We start from the raw sequence: 23,652 nt of genomic DNA, 5'->3' as shown, positions 1-23,652 counted from the left end.
GGGCTGGTGGCGCCCACTGAAGCCTTCTGCCCGGGCCTTGCTGCCCCTGCATCTCAGTGATGTCTGAGGGCCAGTGGGGGACTGTCCTGACGACCACCCACCTCACAGGCTGGCTGTAGGCAGTTAGATTTAAATGAGGGTTGGCTGGAATAATGCTCACCAAAGATTAATGGTGGTTATTTCTAAGATGTGGGATTTTTGAGGCCTTTTTTCACTTATCCTTCCCTTTGTGCTTTCAGCATGGTTTAAATTTCTTACAATAAGCATTCATCATTTTCAAAAAATGATGAAGTCCTTATTCTTTCAAAAGTAAATAACTTGCAGGTGATCAGAAGAGAATGCACTTAAAGCTCAGACCGTGTTTAAACCTAGAATCTACTGTGGAAAGACACGGGTGTGCATCATTGTGGTTTTCTTTGGGGCTTAATATATGGCATGTTTAAATGGTTATTTAAAAATTAAGCAGTTCTCTGGCTACAGAGCGAAACCGCAATGTCCCGGACTCAAAGGAGCATTTGTCTCCTGGGATGGATTGGGTTCTGCCTTGGGAAGTGTCTCCACTACAGTAGGCTTCAGGCACCGTGTTTGCTTAGATCAGTCAGGGAGGCTCGGCTGATGGAAACTAGGACTGAGCTGGTTAGAGTCCAGGAAAGCCTCGGAGAAATGGTGCGTCTTGTATTAACGTCATGGATTTCACCATCATCCTCATCAGGGACGAATATACTGCTCACCAAACACCCACCCCGCCTCTTCGGGTCCAAAATGACTGGCAAGGAAATGTTCCTGGGCTTTTCCTCTCCCCACCTGATGAAAACTGTGCCGTCTTCCTCTGCCCTGCTGGCCCTCTGCCCCTTTCTAGTTCTTGATGGGGACTGGGTGACCGGGCAGAGAATGGTAAGACAGAGACAGAGAGAAGGAGATGGGGACAGAGGGGATGAATGCTGTGTGTAGGAGAGACAAGCTAAGCTGGTTTACACAGGAAAGATCTGGGTGATGAGGGGGAAGTAAACTTTGTGAGTTAACTGTGTGGGTGATGCTGGTGGTGATAGGGATATGATTAGCAAGTGAGAGGCTCCAGAAAATCATGGAGTGTAAAGAAAATGGGATACTTTTTGTGTTGCTGTGGGTTGTTTATTTCATCCTTTTCAAGTTTTACAAAAGAGACTGGTTAAGTATCAGGATTCCCCTTTTTGTTACTGGTGGCTGTCCTAATTTGGACAGTGCTCTCTAGTGTAACTCCATACAGAGAGTGGACCATGTGGGTCCAGGATTTATTAAGGTTGCATAGTTCAAGGGGCTGCAAGGTATTTTCATGCCTAACTTACAAGAGAGGAAGCTGAGGCTCAGTGAGTGAAGTCCTTTAGAGAAAGAGTCAGGTGTGCCCAACTCCGGACTGGACCTGTGGTTCCACCACGGTGCTCAGCACAAGTTACTACTCAGTTTGATATGGACTGTGTTCCCACATACTTTCTTTAAGGCATTGGGTTCCAAAATTACCTTGTCATTCTTTTTTCCTTCTTCTTTTTTTCCAGAGAGGAAGGGAGAGAGAGAGACAGAAACATCAATGATGAAAAAGAATCATTGCTTGGCTGCCTCCTGCACTGGAGATCGAGCCTGCAACCTGGGCACGAGCCCTTGACCAGAATCGAACCCAGAACCCTTCAGTTCGCAGGCTGACACTCTATCCACTGAGCCAAACCGGCTAGGGCTAGGGCTCACCTTGTCATTCTTAACTGAGAAGCTAAGTGGTCAGCTTCGGGGGCCAGTGGGGGACCCTGACCTCTTCTCCTTCCTTTCCTCACTCAGACTTTGGCTCAGAGATTGGGGCATGTCACCCAGCTGGCTGCTGGCACAGTGACACTAAACGAGGTTTTCCCCAAGGAGCAGGGCTTCTAATGAAGGAGTTCATCCAGTTAGAAAGAGGCTCCCCAGCAAGCTGGGACAGGGAAGGGGCGGGATTTGGCTGGGACCTCCGCCTTCAGAGGGAGGGCTCCTGTTTCCATGATGTCAGAGAGGCGGAACTCACTCTGCCTCAAGTCCAGGGAGGCAGCAGCCCTTGGCTTCAGCTTCCAATTAGCGCCTGAGGGAAGGTGAGAATGCTCCCTCCTGTCTCCCTCTTCCTCACCAGGTGGGAGCTGAAGATGGCCTTCATTTCCTGGGGGCCCCACTGTGGGCTCCCTGCCCACTTGGCTGGAGTGGCATCCCTTGCCCCCAGCCTATCCGTCTTGTTTCTTAGCTGAACCCCACTCCTCCGGGGCACCGCTTGGGATCGGATGAGCAGAAGCAGTGCTTCCCACTCAAAGAAAGTCCCTTTGTGGACCCGCGAATGTTTCCACTCCTATTGCGTTTGAATACTTGGGGAATCAGTTTGGCAGAAGATATTATCCAAAGAGAAATCGCTTTTTCTTTTTTAAAGTCACTGGAAATAGTATAGAAATTACTCTTCTGTGTTCCGGAGGCCTGGACGTCTGCAAACGCACCGGTGACTTAGGGCAAAACTCTTCCTGTTTCCGGTGCCACTTTCTCATGGGCAGAGCGTGGCCCACACTACAGTTTCTTGGGGCCTTCTGCACCCTAATTGTCTGATTCTTTGATCATCTTGTATCTTCTGCCCTCAGCATATCAATAACAGGTTTGTATCTTTTTCTCCTGACCAGAAAAAGATTTACAAATATAAGAAAGTCCTGAGTAACCCAAGCCGCTGGGAGGTGGTCTTGAAGGAGATCCGAACTCTGGTGGACATGGCCCTGACGTCCCCCCTGCAAGATGACTCCATCAACCAAGCCCCACTGGAAATTGTCTCAAAACTGCTCTCAGAGGTAAGACACTTCCCCCTGCTGGATGGTGCGCCTCCCGAACCCCCATTTAAATGATTTTGTTTCCTTTTACTTGCCTGCACACCAACCCTCAACCAGAATTGGATTTGAGTTTATCTTCCTGTTGCTTTAAGGAAGTGAGGGGTTCCCCCCAGCCATCCAAGGGTATTGAGAAGGTTTGCCCAGTGCTTCCAGCTGAGCTGTCCCAGGCTTGTGGCAGGGATGAAGGGACAGTTGTCACTCCCCTGCCATGCCCCATGACCGAACTGGGGATGGGCATGGCAGGGAGAGAGGGTGGTATGGTCGTGGTCCTGAGGCTGGGCTGGTGGTGGTGGTGGTGATAGCTGACTTCAGAATTCTCTAGTTCATTCCCAAGAGGGAGTACATCGGGAAGTCTTTCCCCCCACCCCTCCCACCACACACACACATACACACACACACACACACACACACACACACACACACACACACTCCTTGCTTCCTGCCCCCGTGGTGCTGGGCTGGTAAGTCCCAGCCCGTCTCCATCTCCCCCAGCACTGGCCCACCTCAGCTCCAGTGGTCCAGGCAAATGGCTTTCTGCCCTAATCACCCCCACAGCCTACAGCTATACTTGGTTTAACGTGCACAGGATTTTTAAAATCAGGAGATTATACACCAAAATGAGAATTTTTAAGTTCTCTTTAAAAACAATCAGGAAATTCGGCAGCAATTTACAGCTGGTGATGCTTAGCGCCACCCACCTGAGCCGTCTGCTTTGCCAGTCGGCCAGCGCTCTGAGTGTGTGCTGTGGGCCAGGCGCCATTCTGGGCATTTGAGTGAAGACAAGCCCCTGCCCTCCTGGAGCTTACGTCCTGGCAGGGGACAGACACGGGAGACTCAGTCAGGGAGCTAGGCACACTGTTCGTTAGAAGGCAAGGGGCGCTAGGAAACACACTTCTGTTTACTCTGTCCAGGCGCTATTCTAAGCACTTCACAAATATTAATACTCTTGTTTATTTGCCTGCCTGGTCCCCTGGGGACACTATAGAGTTGATGACTCCTGATTTAAACTATGCATGGCCATCAGAGTGATGCTTCTGTCCCCTTCTTTCTGTCCTTCCTCCCCTCCCCCGCCCTTCAGGTTGGCCCCTGTCTTCTGACACCCTGGTTCCCTGGGCAGCTCCTACACGCCTCTTGACTTGCACACAAGCTCCCTGCTGCCTAGACGGGCCTTCTTTCTGCAGGCCTGGCCAGGTCACTGCCTGCCGGTCCAGGAAACTGGCCCAGGCCTTATCTATCTACTGCCTTGAGAGGGTCCCTCACCCTGGGAGGACGTAGGGGCGAGAGGAAGTGACGATCGCCAGCAGAAGAGCAGAGGATGTGTCGCCGGGTGGGACACCAGCTGTGTTCCACAGAGGCATAAAGACTCAGGCTCTGAAAGGATTGCGGGTCAAGGTCTGGAACTGGAGGCCAGGTGCCATGTGCCCAACCTCAAGTCCAGGCTTCCGTCCTGAGCAGGAGAAGGGTAGCAGGCCAGGAGCTGCTTCTCAGTGGGGAAGGGAAGGCAGCTCATCTTTCGGAAGCAGCTGCTCTGTGCTAGGCAGGCGCCAGGTGCCAGCACTCAACATCTCCTTCAATGCATTCTCCCTGAGAGGTGAGCCTGCTGTCTCCATTCACAGATGAGGAAACTGAGGTCCAGAGACAGCAGCCTGCCAAGCATGCAGTGGGGCTGGACATTCCATTCCAGCTTAGGGCTGTGTAGTTCTTACTGCAAGACCACATGGCCCACCCCTTCCACCCCACCAGTCTTGTCCACCAACGTAAAGTCAGGCTCATTGTCAAGATGATGGCAGAGGTGGCCGACGACACTGTGGCCACCCGCTTGGTGGGATTTCTTTCCCATCTCAGATATGTTTCATGTGCTTACATGCCTGGGGGCGCGGCCATTGGTAAGGGACAGAGCTAGGACTGCAGCCCAGGTGGCACCTCCTCCAGTCAGGCTTCCACCTCTCGGAGTGACACAGCACACGCTGTGTGACAATCACTACCTACCGGGCATTTAGAGCTCACTTTTACATTTCTCCCAGAGACCCTGCAAGGTAAGTATTAAAATGTGCAGAAGGGTCACCAGCAGCTCTAAGAGGTTAAGGCGCCCGCCCAGGTCACTCGGAGAAGTGGTGGGCCAGGACCCACGCCCAGGCCTGCCCGATGGTGAAGCTCATGCCCTTGTGCCTAGGTGTGGCATGAACCGGCCTGGAGGAGCCTTTTTAGTGAGGAGGAGACCCCCCTGTGTGGGGCAGTGGTTAAGAGCAGATGTGTGGAGTCGGAAAGACCTAGTTCCGCCCTCAGGAGCCAACTGGCCTTGGGCAGGTTCCTAGGCTTCTCAGTACCCAGTTTTCATCAGTGAACAGGGCTAAGATTAGCACCCATTTCACAGCCTTGAGGGCCGATGCTCTAATAAGTAAGCACTGCCTAGCATCGTGCCTCACGGGCAGGGGCGTTTGGTACATGGTCACACTTTACTGTCCTGGCAGTTGTCAGTGACATTGACCTCAGTACCGACAGCTCCATGTCTAGGTGGCATGAGTGGAAAAGCAAACAGATCCACCCTCCTCCTTGCCCTTTTTAGCTTAGAATATATGGGGCTAGACTCTCTGTTCTCTTTACTCAAGTGTCCCTGAGGCCTGCTGCTAAGAGGCACCAGCCCTCACCTAAGCAACCAGAAAGTGGGCAGTCGCCCGCGGGATGGAGGGGAAGGAGGAGGCTGTTGGGTAGCCAAACAATTCTGAGAAAGAACCATCCGTCCACCCACCAGCCAAGTGAAGCCGGTGTCCCCTACCTCCCAGGCCTTTGTTGAGTTGAGTGTGTGGAGGGGCCACTCAGCTTAGTGCCCCTCTAAGCAGTGGCTCTTGGTGAGTGCTCTGCCCCCGGGGTTGAAAATGACCTTGATGCAGAAAAGTGTCCCTGCAGAGTGGCATGGGCTGCCACCGGTGACTGACAAAGGAAACAGCCGCTGTGCTGGCCCAAGGCTCTTGCTGGAAAGGTGGCGGGCGTGGTGAGGGACAGGCTGGTCCCACGGCAGCTGAAAGGGGGAACTGCCGTTTGCGTGGGCTGAGCACCCTTACTCGGTGCTGGGAGATAAAGGCTTTGGAATCAGGACAGATGGGTCCAATCCCCACTCCACCAACTATTAGCTGTGTTCCTGGTGAGCAGCCATACCTCTTTGAGTCTCACTCAGGAAGCTCATTTGTTGGGATCGTAGGAAATAGTAGGAGAATGGTCATGAGAAAGAGAAATGGGTGGCAGGAGCATTACAAAGCTCTCACACGGTGCCTGAGGCATAGCCATCTGACGGTAAGTTAGTCTTAGGGAAGAAAGAACAAAGCCCAGACCAAAGCCGGCTTTCATCTACCCTGAGCTGAACAATGACTGAAGTTTAATCATCTGCCCTCAATGGGCTGCTCAAACTCCAACATCCACAAAAAGAAAAAGGCGGAATCCAGAAAACATCCTCCCAAATGTTCCCTGGTTCTAAGCATCACGCATCAGGCTGTCTCCATGGGAACCTGGAGACTCGTGGAGCTCGGACACTGACCCTGGTTCTGTGTCCGCCTTCATCCCTAGGCAGCTGGACAAAAGCAGATTCACAGTGCGCTGGCTTTTCTTTTGCTTCAGCGGGTGTAAGCTCATTAGATATCCCAGCGCTCCTTAGACCTGTCCAGGTGGTGGGTGTCGTGGGCTCTTTCTAGAACCCAGAACAGTCGATCTTGCCATTCCTGTCCAGTGATGAGGCATCTTATGAGCAGCATACTGTTAGAAAATGCGAATTAACACCCAAGAGAGCCTGTGTCTACCAAGACAGACAAAGCAGAACGTGCCCTGAAGCTAACAAAAAAAGACGATAGTGGCCGTCTCTGCGTTTTCCCATGGTTTCTCATTTATTGCATATTCGTTCCTTTCCTTATTCGCATACTCACAGGATGGCAGTACAGGTACCAATTGTGAAAGAAATATCCAGATTGAGGGGAAAAACCTAAAAATTAAGCAAGTTTAATCCCTTTAACTTAATATTATTTTTTGAAAATTAACTGTTAGAATTGAAATTTAGCTAACACATCTTGGGCCAACTCATAGAACACTAATGTTCCCTAGGAACCTAGTTTGAGAACCACTGAGATAATATATATGCCACTCCTAGTAGACTCCAGCAGAGAATCAAGACTGAAAAGTGTTCTTCACGTGTTTATTATGAACCTGTCTTCTGGCTTCCAAATGGCATATATCCTGTCCCTGCAGCCCAAAGAGGATCCCATGTACAGAAGAAGAAACTGAGTCTCACTCAAAAGTGGTCTGTCCGCATCACATGACTCACAGGCTGCGAACAGGGACTCGGAACCTGATTCCCCTGCCCCAAGGTGTACTCTCCTCCTGTCCCGACCCTGCCTCTGAGGGGCTTCTGATCTGTGTAATTAAGAACGGGCGACGGCAGTCACTGAGAGGCTGAAAGCAGTTGAAACTGTGTGGACCTTCGGGATACAAATGTTCCACTTTATTAATATTTGTTTGTTTTCTTTTGTTTTCCTCCCACTTTCTGTGTTCCATCCTTTAGAACACAAACTTGACGACCCAGGAGCATGAAAACATCATTGTGGTAAGTCTCTTGCCATCCCTCTCCCGGTGCCCACAAGTCTTCCCCAGTTTGAGATTATTCTGGAGGCGCCAGCATCATCCACTAACAGTGACCTGGCTCGGCTGTCTCTTTATCAAGCCAGACATGTCTCGCTCCTGCTTTTGCACATTTCAGAGTCCAATTGATTTTGGGGGGATATAATTATCAGTCTTTGAGGTTTGTAGCAAATGTGTCTTAATCGCCTCCTCTGGCCTGAGTCTGCAGAGGGGGTTGAAGGCAGGAGATAGCAGAGACCATGTAACTTATTCAGAGGCAAAACCCTTAGTGGAAAGGTAGCCGGTCTCTTTCTTGACCAGGCCATGTCCCCTAATTAACCCACAAATAGAAACTTTTAATTTCCTCTGATACACAAAGTGAGATGATATTTTCTGGGACTTGACTATGATGTAAGCATCTCTGGGGTAAAATATCTTCCTAGATAATTTTAAGCTATGAAACATGACTCTCACTGGAGAGAAGAAAGAAATGAAATTGCACCTACTGGGTACTGAGCACTGTGCTGGGTACTTGAATCCACAGATAACTAAGACAGCTCCTGCTCCCAAGGATTCATCATCTATTGTAGGAAGACAAATGAGATCACTGCAAAAATAGAGGCATGTTGTGTAGAGAGTAGAGTGACAAAATCACCTGGGAAAGAAGCCAGAGAACTTCCTGGAGACAGTGATGTCTGAGCTGGGTTTTGAAGGATCAATAGGAGTTTGCCAGGTGGCAAAACAGAGTAAAGGCATTCCAGAGAGAGGAAATAAAATGTAAACAGAGATTTAAAACAACGTGGTATCTTTCTGAAACATCAACATCGCCAGAGCATAAAGCATAAGGAAGTGGAAAGCAGGGAGGCAGAACTTGAAATGGAAGGGAGGGGCAGAGGTTTGTGTGCCTGGGACAGGACCTGGAATGCTCACCTGCCCAAGAGGTCCCATGGCTGCAGCCTTTGAAACAAGGGCAACATCCCAGCACCATGCCCCTCTGAGCTGAATTAGGACTTTGGATGCCCAACTACTTGGCCCTCATGAGCCCAGTCTGGACAGTCACCCTCTTTGCCCCAGCTGGGTCCGTCCTATCGGCACCAGAGGAGATAAGCCCGAGGCCTTTTATTGCTGAGAGTAAAAGCAGCAATTTCTGTGGAGCACCAATATAGTGTCTGGCACATAGTAGGTACTCAGTGAGTATTTGCTAAAAATACAGAGGTTTCTCCCGTGTTCCAGCCTGACCACCCATTGCCATCTCTGGCCAGACCAAGGAGCATCCACCTGGGCACCCACCACCACCTTTCTCTAGTATACTATTAATTAACAATATAATTTAACAAACATTTGTTGACATGTGAATACAAGTATGTGCCAGACACTAGTCTCTAATCCACAGATATGAAGCTACCATTGAGGGATTTATCATGAGCTGGGAGGACCTGGCAGGTCAACAGATAATCACGTAATGGTCAGAGGTTCACATTTGTCCGGGTGTTAGAGGAGCACAGAGGACAGAGAGGGTGCTGGGAGGAAGATGGCAGAGGGCTTCCAGGAGGAGGTGAGCAAACCGAGTCTTAAAAGATGGGTAGGCGTGCTCCCAGGAAAGGCAGTCCAGGCAGGGGGCCCAGTCCATGCAAAGGCAAAGTGGTGAGACTGGCTAGTGGAGAAGCAGGTGGGAATGTACTAATACAGTGGTGGGCAAACTCATTAGTCAACAGAGCCAAATATCAACAGTACAACAATTGAAATTTCTTTTGAGAGCCAAATTTTTTAAACTTAAACTATATAGGTAGGTACATTGTTATTAACTTAATTAGGGTACATGGTATTTTGTGGAAAAGTCACACTCAAGGGGCCAAAGAGCCGCATGTGGCTCGCGAGCCGCAGTTTGCCGACCACCGTACTAGTATATATGCCAGGCAAGGAGTTGGCATCTTCCTCTCTTCTGACAACACCTGTGGGTCTCACTGTGCGCCTCGGCCCTGGAAAGGAGGGGCAAGGGCTTTGGACTTAGGACAAGCCTGGGAAAGACATTTTGGTCCGAGAAATGCAGGCTGCATTTAGCCAGCTAATTTGGCCGGGCTGACCCCTTAATTGGGCCTGGCTGAGCTTCCCTGCTCAGCGGGGATGCCTGAGAACAGGGAAGAACTTGATCTGAGGGTCTGGCCCTCAGCCCTCCTTTCAGCACTCTTTATTCCCGATGCTGTGTCCATTACCATGAAGCCTTCTGCAGCCTCCTTTCATTTCAGCAATTACAGTATCTGATTTGGCCTATTGGCAATTAGTCTTCTCCCAACGGGGCTGGTATTTTTTTATGAACTTATTTTTTATGAGGACTTTTACAAGTAACTTGAGTTGGCTTTATTCAATCGGTCAGTCAGGCATCCGTGCAATAGGTAACTGTTGGTTGGTAACAGCTGGAGTGTCACTGGGTGAATGTGGACCTGGAGGCCAAATGCCAGCTGCCTTCCCCCGTGCTGGTGAAGAAAGTGGGTTTAAAGCCAAATGTAGGTTCAAGTTCAGAGCCAAGTGCAGACCTTGGGCCCACACCATACTAGCTGTGACCTTGGGCGAGTAATGGAAGAACTTCAAATTTTGTTTAATTTCATTAAAATTATCTTTGATTTTGCAAGTATTTCATGAGTGTATTTTAATTGTAAAAAGAAAAAATTTACCCCATCCCAGCACCCTCTTCAGAGGTAGCCCTAGAGGTTTCCAGTGGTAACAAAGCCACACAGACAGACATGGTTGTGTTTTTGCTTTTAACATCGATGATGTCATGTTGGGTGTGTTGTTCTGCTTTTTTTTTTTTTTTTTAACTTAACGAATATCCTAGAAATTCTCTCAAGTCTTTTTGTGCATAACTACCCCAGGGTTTCTCACCCTTGGCAGTGGCGACATTGGGGAGGGGTCACCCTTTGCGGTGAGGACTGTCCTGTGTGCACTGTAGGATGTTGAGCAGCACGCCTGGCCACTGCCCTCTAGATGCCAGTAGCACTCCCCTATGGTGACAATAAAAAATGTCACCCCGTGCTGATGTCCCCTGGGGGGCAAAGTCACACTAGTTGAGGACCACTGGCCTACCCCCATTCTTTCTACTGGCTCAAGAATATTGTTATTTAACCAGGCAGCCATTCAGATAGCTTCCAGTTAACTTGACGCTCTAAGCCAGTGATGGCGAACCTATGACACGCGTGTCAGCACTGACACACGTAGCCATTTCTGATGACACGCGGCCACTGAGGTGGCCGCATGCTGAGGATGAAACATTTGCTGCTCCTGAGGATGAAACATCTGCGAAATAATGTTTTTTCCTCCAAGTGACACACTACCCGAGTTATGCTCAGTTTTTTGGCGAAGTTTCACACACCAAGCTCAAAAGGTTGCCCATCACTGCTAAGCCTTAGTCTTCTCGTCTATGAAATGGGTATGACAACAGGGCCTTTCCTATAGGGCTGCTGAAAGGGTTAAATGAGCTAATATACACCTATTATGCTTAGCTCATAGAAAGATTCTACACAAAAATAAGCGTTTTTATTAATTATATGTTGTAGAATGATCATTCTGTGATTAGGGCAGGCTTTGTAACTTCCCTGACCATTTGTCTCTTTATCTGTGTAAATGGAAGTAACTACTGCTTGACCTCACTGAGTTTGGCAGTCACATGAGAGAACTGCTATGGAAGCACCGAACCCACCCCTGTGGGCGCTTAATTTGTTCCCATTCCTCTGTGCCTTAACTCCGTGGTCGGCAAACTGCGGCTCGCGAGCCACATGCGGCTCTTTGGCCCCTTGAGTGTGGCTCTTCCACAAAATACCACGGCCTGGGCGAGTCTGTTTTGAAGAAGTGGCGTTAGAAGAAGTTTATGTTTAAAAAATTTGGCTCTCAAAAGAAATTTCAATCGTTGTAGTGTTGATATTTGGCTCTGTTGACTAATGAGTTTGCCGACCACTGCCTTAACTCATTCCCATGAAAAGAGGGGCTCAATGTGATTAAAGAGGCTCAACCCAGGGGATGCACCTGCATGTGGCAGAGCCATGGGCCAGGCAGCGGCTCCCTGCCCCACTGTCTCTGCTATGACCTCACTCCTCCCAGGCCAGCACGCTGGAGGGGACAGCAGAACCCGCCCCCCCCCCCCCCAAGGTGTCTGACACTGACTCACTGTCCAGGAGAATGGTCAGTGTGGAAATGTTCTCTGTCTACACCATCAAGAATGGCAGCCACCAGCTTCATGTGGCTACTGAAGTGTGGATAGTGCGACTGAGGAATGCATTCTACATTTTATTTCAGTTAAAATTGTTTATTTCATAGCAGTTAAATCTGAATAGGCACATGCACAGCCCTGGACAAACAAGACTCTGGCCTCGTCTTCAGCTCTTATGGGCCTGATCGTTGGTGGTGCAGGACATGACCTCCATGTCAGGGGCTTCCTTCTTCACCCAGGGGCTCTCACCTATGTAACTGAGACAGGACCTTCTCAACGGTCACCTTCTACTTGGGTCCAGTTATACTTTTCTTTCCCTAATGGTCCCAGACCAGCAGAAGGCCTTACTTCAGGGTCCCTACCCATAGCCAAGGGCACAGCTGTCGGGGGCAGATCAGGGAGACCCCCTGAAACAAGCAGGCAGAGTCTGGGCTGTGGAGAGGCCATGTCACCACGGAGCCTTCCTGGGGAGTCGGGCAGAATCGTCACCCCTTGCTGCTGTGCGATGGTGTCAGTGACATGCTATGCTCCAGGCAGTGGGCTATGCCAACCCTGAGACTCCAAAGCTTCTAGAGTTTTCTCTCGTCAAATTCCCACAACAACCCTGTGAATCAGAGTCTCTAGCTTTCCCCATTTTATGGACTAGAGTCTAATGCCCAGAGAGGTTGAGTTGAGTTGTCACACAGCCTGGCAATCTCATTGCTGGGCCCAGCGTCTCCTGTTTCCTAACGTGCCCAGTGTGGCAAACGGGACAAAGAGTGGACTTCACGTGGCTATTAACCATTAGTAACTACATTTCCCGAGAGCTGGCCTGTTGCAGGCTCTGCGAGAGGCACCTGCACCAGGGGTTCTCAGCTGGGACCAGTCTGTCCCCCAGGGGGCATTTGGCAATGTCAGGACACACCTTTTAATTGTTCAAAAATTTTATTTGAATGTGAAGTTTAGCAAACTCATTAGAACAAATTATGAAAGGGATAGAAAAATGGAGAATCAGACACCGTGCAGTCCAGGGGACCCTTGCATAGGAATGGCAGTGGAACCAGTAATTACTGTCCAGCTGGCTTACGAAGGCTCCTGAGAAATGAATTCAAGGGCAGTAAATATCGCAGCCTGCCTGAATATAAAGCAGTGTCTCTGGAGATATTTTTTATTGTCACCACTGCATGAGGAGTCACTCCGGGCATCTGGTGGGTCGAGGACAAGGATGCTGCTAGACATCCCACAGTGCACAGGGCGGCTGCCACCATAGGAACAACCAGCCCAAATGTCAGCAGTGCGAGGCTGAGCAACGCCTCTGCACATGTGACCTCTCTCACCCTCACAGCAACTCTGCTCCACTCTGCAGGTGGGAGCCCGGGAGCTCAGAGACAGGAAATAACTTGCTCTAATGGTTATACTGCAGTGAGCACCAGGATCAGGACTCGCACCCAGGACTCTGCCCCCAAAGCCTGGCTCGAAGCCACGATCCTGCCTCAGAGTCAGGGACTGTAATCCGAGGGGATGCCAGCAGGTCATGAAACCCTAAAGATACATGCATCATTGTATGTGCATGTTTCTGGAGGGCAGCCCAGAGCTTGTATCACCTTCTCTAAGGGAACCATGTGCCCCCCATTTTAGGAGTCCCGGCATGCAGGTTAGAGAATGGGCATTTTTTGCCGAGAGGGTGACAGGGAGGTTGTGCTTTCCATCATGAGTCATCCCTCTTGTGTAGACTCACCCGCCGTACGCTTCCTTCTAGAGATTCCGACTGACGCTGGGTTCATTGTCTTTCAGGCAATCGCCCCTTTGCTGGAAAACAACCATCCACCACCAGATCTCTGTGAATTCTTTTGCAAGGTATGGCATGGCAGAAGTGGGCTGCGTCTGCAGGACCAGCCTGCCTCCCTGTGTGCGCGCTGGGGGTTGGCTTGGCACAATTTGTTAAAAACCCAGGGCCCTGCCCTGGACACAGCTGGAAGGCAAGCCAGGTACCCTGTTCTTAGCATTGCAGCCCCCTCTCTTGTCACACAGGTGATAATCGAGGCACAGGGTCCAAACCAGCGGGTCAGGGAGGAGCGTCCAGCTTTTCCTTGGAATGTCTTTGTGGCTGTCTTGGGAGAAGTTTGCAGCAGATTTTCTGGGCTCCTGACGTCAGCTGGGTTATTTTTAGCCAGGGCTCCTCTGAGCACCAGCTGGCCCACAGTGGGGGCATGGCCGTGGGGCTTTCCTGAGCAGGGAAAGCAGTCGGGATGCCAGGTTAGCTGGGAGGAGCCACGGAGCGGGACACCCGCTCCCAGGGACACAGCGCCAGCCTCGCAGTGGGATTTACTCGGAACATGTCCAGGGCACGTCGGGGACCAGGCATCCCTGTCCCTCATTCTGCCAGCTCACTGCAGTGGCCTGGGGCTGAACACAATCTGCTTTTGTTCTTTGCTGTGTGATTTTTTTTTGTGTCATAATTTAATGTCCTTGGAAAGGCGAGGGCCTAGGTCTGCTGCTTCCCCGCTACCCTGGTCTCTCCTGGTGACTCACCTCACTGCGTTCCTTTCCTCCCACGTGGCCTGGCAAAGCGGCACTGGGGAGGCCTGATGGTTCTGAAGGAAAGGACACTGGGGTACACCTACTGCCCCATCCCTGCCCTTCACCCCCGGGCCCCTTACCCAGGGAGTGTGCGCTCTCTCTGGGTTTGTCAGGTGACACGAGGTTTAGGGAGACAGGATTGTGTCATCCTCTTTAGCCCTATCTCTCCATCAGGAGACCTTTTTCAGCGACCCACAGAGCAGAGGGTGGGCCCAGCCTGCTGGCCCGAAGTGCCCAGGGTACATTTCTTAATGTGGGCACGTGCCAGTGTGTGCCCTCCAGCCCAAGCAGGTAAGGTCGGTCCAAGTAGATGAGCGCCCGACTATAGAGTTGTACCCGTGTGTGTGTGTGTGTGTGTGTGTGTGTGTGTGTGTGTGTGCAAGAGCGTGCTTGCACACAGGCGTCAGGCTCCTGTGCTGTATCCAGGCCCCGCCCTTGGGGCACACGAGGGGAAGAAGCTTGGTGAGACTGCAGACGGGAGGGGCCTCCCTGTCCTGAGAGGATGGGTCAGATAACCCAGTGTGTGGGCTTCTCACCTGTCACAGCAGGTGTCCTCTCTTCTCTTGATATTTGGTCCAGTTTAATCCAGATCTGCCTGTTGTCTCCTTTCAGCTGTATGGTTTCTCCCAGATCTCATGGTTTATAGACTTGTTCTAGCACAATGGACCGCTGTTCAGAGTAAATGGTAGCGCAGTTTAAAAACAGTGACGAGACCAAACGGTCCTTTTGGGCACTACCTGGTAGGACTCTCCATTGATTCTAAAACAGAAGGCTGCCCTGCCACCTGGACTGAGGGGTCCCAGCCAGGGGGGCCTGTAAGCCTTCTGGCTGAGGGGTTGAGGGGGGCAAAGCCACAGCCTCAGTGCCTCACCTACCAGGCAGCCCTCCAGAGAAGAGAGCTTGAGGGGAACAGAGCCGCCCCACCAGATCCACTCTGGGCCGGCTCCGGACACGCTGGGCAGTCTCTCCTGCCAGACTTCAAAACTGGGACCCCAAGAGCTGAGGAAAGTTAGTATATCTTAATTTCCCAGGAAAGCCCTGATTTCTAATATCCCTAGTACGGCGTCCTGCTCCAGGGCTGGGACACAGCGCCTTCAGGCCCAGGCAGGCTGTGCGCGTGCTGCAGAGGTGGGCTCTTGTCTGCTCCACCTGAAGGCCTTCGGTTTCCGTTTGAAATCAAAGCCCCACGCCCGTGAGATGAAACGCTCTGAGCTGCATTTGGCCTGCAGACTGCTGCAGGTTGTCAAAGCCGGCAATGGAAAAGCCACAGAGTTTTCCAGACTGGTGTCCAGACATCAAACCCTGGTGTTCTTGCAGTGGTTACGTGGAGCTCCTGTGCCAGGCCCTGCGCCGGGTCTGAGTGCTGCAGTCTCACCGCACTAAGCAAGGGCCGCGCCTTCCCGCACCGCCTGAAACACGCTCAGACTTTAAGATCAGAATAAAAAGCAAACTAAACTTCCTTCCTCACCCACTTTTCTTCCTCCAAGAATATGAACAAAGAGCTATGCAACACTGTTCAGCAGGGAGCCCAGGCCCCGTGCTGAGCTCCCTGGGCGAGGGGCCGCAGGCTCAGCGCCGACCATGTCCTCCTGTCTCCCCAGCACTGCAGAGAGCGGCCCCGGTCCATGGTGGTCATCGAGGTGTTCACGCCCGTGGTCCAGAGAATCCTCAAGCATAACATGGTGAGTCTCCCGGCACCGACCACAGAGCCGGGGCGGTGGGCACACCTTCCCGGCCTTTCACTTTTACAAAGATTTTGGGTTGGGCTTGGCCGTCCTGACAGCCAGGGACTGGGGCTGGGATTCTGTTGAAGTTGGGTTTGCGTGGGGCCTGTCCCCTTTGGTTCTTTGTTTTTCTGTCCCGGCGACAGGAAGACTCTCTTCACAGGAGGTAAGAATAACAGAAATAGCATGGCTCGGGGAGAAGAGATGGTCTCCGGTGTACAGTCCCACCTGGCGTCTGTGAGATACGCCTCCCTCCTTCGCTGGGGGCTGTTCCTAGTGGGGACCCTCCAGAGCGTACAGGATGGAGAGGGGGGCAGAGTGACCGTACCGTGGAGAAACCTGCCAGTCCCCACAGGTGATCAAGGTCAGCAGCCAACTGTGATAGGAACGGTGATGGTTGTGCCTTTACCTCTGGGGTCTGCCTCTCAAACCCACAACCCCAGTCTGATCAAGAGGAAAATGTCGGGCCAGTCCCAGTTGAGGGACATCCTGCACACCCCTGACAGTGCTCCTCCAAACTGTGCAGGTCAGAACCAACAGGACAGGCGGAGAAACTGTCCCGTGCAGAGGACCCAAGGAGACACGACAACCACATGTAATGTGCCCTGCATGGGACCCTGAAACAGAAGGACATTGGGGAAAAACGGAGGAACCTGAGTAAAGCAGGAGCTTCAGTTAGTTTAAACAAACACACCCTGGCCGGTTTGGCTCAGGGGGTAGCATCAGCCCGCAGACCAAAGGGTAGCGGGTTCAATTCCCAATCAAGGGCATGTACTTCAGTTGCAAGTTCCATCTCCGGGCTTGGTCAGGGCATGTGTGGGAGGCAACCAATCAGTGTGTCTCTCTCACACTGATGTTTCTCTCTCCCCCTTCTTCCCTCCCTTTCATACTGTCTGAAAATCAATGGGAAAAAATATCCTCTGGTGAGGATTAAAAAAAACAAACCAGTGGCAGCCCAGCCATAGCCGGTTTTGCTCAGTGATAGAGCATTAGCCTGCAAACTGAAGGGTCTCGGGTTTGATTCTGGTCAAGGGCACATGCCCGGGTTGTGGGCTCGATTCCCCCAGTGGGGGGCGTGCAGGAAGCAGCTGATCAATGATTCTCTCTCATCATTGATGTTTCTATCTCTCCCTCTCCCTTCCTCTCTGAATCAATTAAAATATATTTAAACAAACCAAACAGTGGCAGAATTGCACACTTACAATGGACCAGGCACTCGCAGTCTGTGTGGTCCCATTCATCTCTGATTGGTCCAGTGAGAACAGCAGGTATCATTATCTCCTCCACATTACACCTGGGGAACTGAGGCAGAAGCATAACTAACATCTATCACACCCCCTTAGAGTGTGACCCTCAAGTGTATTGTCATTCACCCCTGTGACGGTCCATGACCCCCCTTTACAGATGAGGGGCTGAGACCAGAAGGTCCCTTAGGGAACCTGTGAGCAGCCGTGAGGGCTCCTGGCGCTGAGGGGCAGGCGGACTAAAATGAGGGCCCGTGTCCAGTGTGCGCTGCCAGGCCAGCGCCCAGCCCAGACTGAGGTTCACCTCGATGACCCGGAGGCATCTCTGTCATCACCGCGCAGGTCGGCCACGGTGTGAGGTGCCTGTGACTGCTGCCCCGGCCCTGTCGGGATTTAGCATGCTGAAAACGACTCTGAAAAAGGGTGACCTGCCAACAGTTTACTTTGTGAAGTAGCTTTCCGTCTCCACAACAAGCCCCTAAGGGAGATTACATGACCCCCTACCCCAATCAGGAATGGAAATGCATGGTGGCAGACATCATTAATCAAGTGCAGCACTCTTCCCGCAGAGCCCAGAGGTGGCTTAAGACTCTACCCAGCGGCTACCAGTTGAACCGTGTTGGTCCCATACGAATTCTGTTTGAATCTGGTGATTCTGAGTGATCACACACCATAATTAAATTGTTGCTTGTTTCTGAGATCTTTCTTGGTTTAAGATAAGTGCATTTCTTATTTTCTGAGCACAGAGGAGAGGGATAGTCCATTTGATTCTTTCTCCAGGACTAAAGAAACTCCCCATCTTTTGGTGCAGAGGAGGTTCTGCCTTGATTTGGGCTTTAATAGTTTCAAAGGCACTCTGGCTTCAGCTACCTCGGGAGGAAAGGGTCTCTGATTGTTGATTTTAAAGTCACTGGATGTGGTGTGAGGAGAGGGCAGCACCCTTTCAGAGTCCAAAGCAAAGGTTCTGCAGTTTCACAACTTACCAGTGACGGAGCCTTACCGAGGGCATACTTGGCCCAGCCCAGGCCTCCCCAGGCACATAAACACTTTTGCATATTTCATGGTAGTCAGTAGACTTTAATAAGGGTTCTTTTGGGACATCTGATTTCAAAGGGAAAAATTTCATAATTCAGGCAGCCTCCCATAGCTTAACCATACAACATCTCCCTTATATTTGGCTAATTTTATGGGCCTGGAGTGTTGACCATGTAATAATTTTCTGGATAAAAATCAGAACAGCTACAGGGCAGATCCAGAATTTATAGCTCTGTTGTGGCCTGGCAGACATCAGGGGCCCTCAGGCACGAATTCTCACTTCACTTTTAAAGAACTTCCCTAAGAGACTCTGGAGCCTGGAGCTGCTATAAAGCGACTACTAATTACACACTAAGTCGGAAGAGAACTGAGGACGGAACAGGGGAGCGCCCCTCCTGCAGCACAGATGTGTGAGAAGCAGTGATTGCCACTGATACCAGGTGCAGAGAGCGCGGCAGACCTTCCACGTCACCATTTAACTCTCCTTCAGTAGTAATTGGCCGTAGGCCGGTGCACCATTTTGGAGCTGGGCCTCTGAGCAGATGTGGGGAGTCTAGTCACTGGTTAGTTAGTGGGTGTGCCTAGCCTGCCACCAGCCACGTACTTGTCAGCATAGTGTGACTTCTCTTCACCGGTGTACAGTGTTTCTCATTAAGGAGGCATTTGGGGAAATGGGGGAAGTCATACAGCACAGTGGTGTTCTGGGGTTTCAGAGCTTCCCCTATTCTCGGAGTGCATCTTCTGCAAATACATCATGTGCCCCAATTTCACAGATAAGCAAACTGAATCTTAGAGAGGTTAAGAGTCTCAAAGAGTGTTACTCATGGGGCAGAAATGAACACCCGAGTCCAATGGAAGCAGTCCTTTGGTATGTTCCCCTGTAGATTCTGAACAGTTTGTTAAACTGTATCTCCTAGAATGCACACACCGCTCATTGGAGTGTTCTTGTTTTGGCAGAGGAGGCAAGAAGATGTGACTGTGGTCCCCAGTGGACCACTGAGTGATCGGACCTACTTTCCAAAGAGAGCATATTTGACTTTTCCAAAGAGGAAAAATATCCCTCAATATCTTTCTTTCTTTCTTTCTTTTCTTTTCTTTTCTTTTCTTTTCTTTCTTTCCTTCCTCCCTTCCTTCCTTTTAAAGAATAGTTTATTGATTTTTTTTTTTTTTTTTTTTAGAAAGAGAGAGAGAAACATTGATGTGAGAGTATAACATCGATTGGCTGCCTCCTGCACACCCACCACCCGGATCAAGCCCACAACTTAGGCATGTGCCCTGACTGGGAATCGAACCGGCAACCTTTCAGTGCATGGGATGATACCCAGCCAACTGAGCCACACCGGCCAGGGCCTGCATCCACATTTCAAAAGGCCACCAGACCCATATGTAGTGTTCATTTCCAAGGAAATGGCCTTGGCTATCCAGAAATCTAATAGCAAAGATAACCGTAGTTACTTTGCAGGGTTCAGTTGAAGCAGTTTTCATAGCATCATAAAACCTTAGAGGTAGAAGCGTTTAGAAATCAGCTCTTTCAACCCTTATTTTACAGTGGGGACACAGGGAGGACCGGCAGCCCAAGGCCACACAGCTTTCCTGTCACCCATTTCCAGGGACTCGGGGATTCGGGGCATCTTTCTCAACTTGAAAGCACAATCAAGCTTCAGTGTTGTGGTCATGCAAGGACCTTATCTTCCAGCTCAGTGCTTTGTGTGTGTGCATGCATGTGTACGTGCATTTGTGTATATACGTGTGTCCATATGTGTGTGTGTCTATGCATGTTAGGGATGAGTGTATGTGTACACATGTGTATTTCTCCATGGCTTCTGCTGCCCTACTGATGTGAAGGCACAGTCCTGGTGGACAGGATGTCATCAGATGAGCCCCAGGTTGTCCTGAGGACCCTGACTCAGGTGAAGCAGCCGCCGCTCTAGAGATGCTCCTGTGTGCTGGCCGGTGGGCACGGGGGGACATTCTACTCAGCTCACGTGATGGCCCGGGGATCAATTAGGTCCTTAAGGAGTCTCCTGGCTTTGTTTTAGATTAGAGTCCCGATTCAAGTTGCTTGCTATTAAATGGGTTTCACAGAGCAGGGCAGTAGGAGGGACAGCTGCGTTTGGAGACCACCAGTTGCTCTCTGTCTTGTGGTCAACCTCGTGACCACAGGTTGCCCCTCCCAACTGTGCAAAACCCAGCTCGCAGCTTTAGACGTGGAGTAACGAAGCCTCCGGGTCCCTAACTGCAGACCCCCAGGCCCTCTCCTGGCTGACGCTCCTCTCTCCCGCTGTCTCTCCTGACGAGTCCGGGAGCCGACAGCCTTTCCTCTCCAAGCTGACCCCTGTCACCCGCCACGTTGACGTGCTGCACTGGGGGGGCTGAGAAGATGTCTGTGCTCAGTGCCCCTTAATTAGGCTTCAGCTGAGGTAAGACAGGCACCCATGTCCTGAGCTGGTTGGTGGAGACAGTGTGTCTTCCCCCCCAGGGCTGAGCTTGAACAGATTATTCCTCCTCCCCATCCTCCTCTCCCCATCTCTCTCCTCCTCCTCCCCCTCCTCTTCCTTCCAGCCTGTGCCCGTCACTACCAGCAGCCACGCATCAGCCACCTTCCCTCCGCTCCCACTAACCACCCAGCGCACTGACCTTCCTACCAGGCCACCTCTCTCCCCCACACACATACCACTCCTGCACTTCACATCTCTCACACACACCTCCTCTCACACCCCACGTCTCTCACATACACCTCCTCTCACACATATCTCTCTCACACTTATGTCTCTCACACACACCTCCTCTCACACTTATGTCTCTCATATACACCTACTCTCACACTTATGTCTCACACACACCTCCTCTCACACTTATATCTTTCACACACACACCTCTTCTCACACTTATGTCTCTCTCACACACATCTCCTCTCACACTATGTCTCTCTCACACACCTCTTCTCACACTGTCTCTCTCACACACACCTCCTCTCACACTTATGTCTCTCTCACACACACCTCCTCTCACACTTGTCTCTCTCACACACACCTCCTCTCACACTTCTATCTTTCACACACACCTCCTCTCACTCTTATGTCTCTCACACACACACCTCCTCTCACACTTATATCTCTCACACACACACACCTCCTCTCACACCCACATTTTTCACACACACTACTCCCACACTCCACATTCTTCACACAAATACACCCTTACTTGTTCCATCAGCCTTTTTGAGTTCATCCTTCTGTGTGATCTGCCTTTTTGATCCCATGTGCCTTTTGAGGGTGGCTTTTTTATAGCCAAAGTCATCGGTCACTCTTAAGTTTAGTGTGGAGCACAGTGGGTGGTTAGGGTCAGCCAAGAGGAGGGGGGAGCCCCCTGAGGAGGCCTGGACTGCAACCCTCCCCACTGGGGGCCACACCTGGTATTCAGGCCACCTCGGTCCTCTCACTCAGGAGAAGGTGTCTCCTCACTGAGGATGTCTAGACTCCACATTTGCCCCTTCATAATCCCAAAAAGTCCCAAAGCGACCCCCGAATGGATGGCCCCAGATTGGGGCACCTTCTGACTCTGCTGTTCTGAGTGGCGTCAGGTGAGAGCCCATGGAAAGCAGGGGACAGAACCCAGCAGGTGGCTGCAGAAGAGACGTCTGCTGCCTCCCCGAGCGTGGTGGGAGGCCTGGCTCGATGTCTGCAGTCTGCTCGTGGCCATACAGAGGGAGGCTCTGTTGGCTGTTTTCCGACCATGTCTGTGTGGCATGCCGACCCTGCCGACCACACATGGGTGACTACACGTGCCAGAAACCTGCCTATGACAGGACAGGTCATGTTCTCTATTGTCAGCCATCACAGGGTGTAAGCATGAGTGTCACAGGGCCAAGTTATTGCAGAGAAAATGTGAATGTGTGCTTTCTAGAAAGGGGTGGTGGCTGTTGTTTCCTCGCTGCCTTCCGCACCAGTGGCTCCGGGCAGAGCGGCTCCCACCGCCCCTGCTGGTCTCCTGCCTCTTCTGCAGCGTGTCCCAATCCTACCCCGTTCTCTCCGCAGGACTTTGGGAAGTGCCCGCGACTGAGGCTGTTTACTCAGGAGTACATCCTTGCCTTGAACGAGCTCAACGCGGGGATGGAAGTGGTGAAGAAGTTCATTCAGAGGTGGGTCTCCCAGCCGACCCCTCCCCGCCAGCCTGTGAGCCAGCTGTCCTTCAGCCCAGAACCAGGCCCTCCCCGGGTGCCCGGAGAGCAGCCACGTGTTCAGGGGCCAGGAGCGTCTCCTCTTCTGCGAGGGTCTCCTGGATCCTCCTGACCACCTGTGGTCTCAGGCACTTACTTACTGCGTGGCATTGAGCCAATTGCTGTACCTCTCTGATCCTGTGTCCTCCACACGGGGGTTGTGTGATCAAATAAGATGATACATGAGGAAGCCCCTAGCATGCCTGATGCTCAGTGGGAACTCAGGAAGTGGGAATGTCCTGAGTAATAGGAGCATTTCCACGGGTCCCACATCCCTGGGCTGCGCTGCCCGGCATATAGGAAATGACCCCCTGCGGCCCCGAGAGTCACCACTGGGGACTTGAACAGCTTCCTCCCAAACTTGCTGAAAGGAAGCCAAGTATTCTGGTTCTTACTCCCTTCTGGGGTTTGAGTGGGGGAGTTACTTTTGCTTTGATTTTTAAATATTTTTCTCTGTGCCTCAGTTTCCTAATCTGTAAATGAGAACCACAATACCCACTTCATCCAGTTGAGGGCTTTGGTGACCTAATACACAAACACTAAGAACAAGGCATAAATGTGATGGGAGCATTAGTGGCCACTGTCATGACTCTTCTTATTTTTTAAGAAAATCAAAATATCCTGGGTAAGCCAGTTCTGAAGTTACATTCTTCCTAGGTATACTCACCTGCCATCACAAAGCATTTCCAAACGCAAATGACATGTGCTTCTGCCAGAGATGGGGTGACTCCAGGGTCCCTTTAAAGCATCCAGTTAAGATTTGCAGTTTTTGAGGTTAGTCCCAGTGGCCACAGTGACTTTCCAGGAATGTTACAGGTATTATCTCCAGGCCCCAAACTGTCCCATTTGACAGGTTAAAAAACTGAGGCATAGAGATAGCCATGATTAATAACAATTGCCGCATCTACCGAGGCCTTAGCAACTGTGTTTCAGACCCCATGCTAGGTCAGGGTGACCATATTAATTTTTCTTCCAAAGCAGGGCACTTCTGAGAGTAAAGTGAGGTGTTATGAATAAAGATTTCAGAACCCCCAGGCATAAATGTGTCTGCCCAGGCCGCATGGCCACTTTATGCTAGGTCTTCCCATGACTTAGAAAATTGGGTTCCTGTTGTTACCCAGCAAGGAGGGGACTGTAGTCCCCATTTTATAGCTAAGTAAACTGAGAGTGGAGAGTTAAGCGATATGCCAAGACCGCTCAGCTAGACTTG

General features: G+C 51.1%; 1 protein-coding gene across 1 annotated transcript in view; it reads left to right on the top strand.

Moving 5' to 3' along the window:
• The window catches only part of CMIP (c-Maf inducing protein), a 230,371-nt gene that overhangs the window by 176,871 nt on the left and 29,848 nt on the right, over positions 1-23,652 (top strand). The window contains exons 4-8 of the mRNA XM_008139702.3: positions 2,658-2,819; positions 7,405-7,446; positions 13,435-13,497; positions 15,822-15,902; positions 22,261-22,364. Of these exons, the coding sequence (XP_008137924.1) occupies positions 2,658-2,819; positions 7,405-7,446; positions 13,435-13,497; positions 15,822-15,902; positions 22,261-22,364 (452 nt within the window). The remainder of the gene's footprint in view (positions 1-2,657; positions 2,820-7,404; positions 7,447-13,434; positions 13,498-15,821; positions 15,903-22,260; positions 22,365-23,652) is intronic.

This window comes from Eptesicus fuscus, chromosome 21, assembly GCF_027574615.1.
Source record: "Eptesicus fuscus isolate TK198812 chromosome 21, DD_ASM_mEF_20220401, whole genome shotgun sequence".
Taxonomy (NCBI): domain Eukaryota; kingdom Metazoa; phylum Chordata; class Mammalia; order Chiroptera; family Vespertilionidae; genus Eptesicus; species Eptesicus fuscus.
Note: the sequence above shows the minus strand (reverse complement) of the source record. Positions and strands in the feature narration are given on the sequence as shown.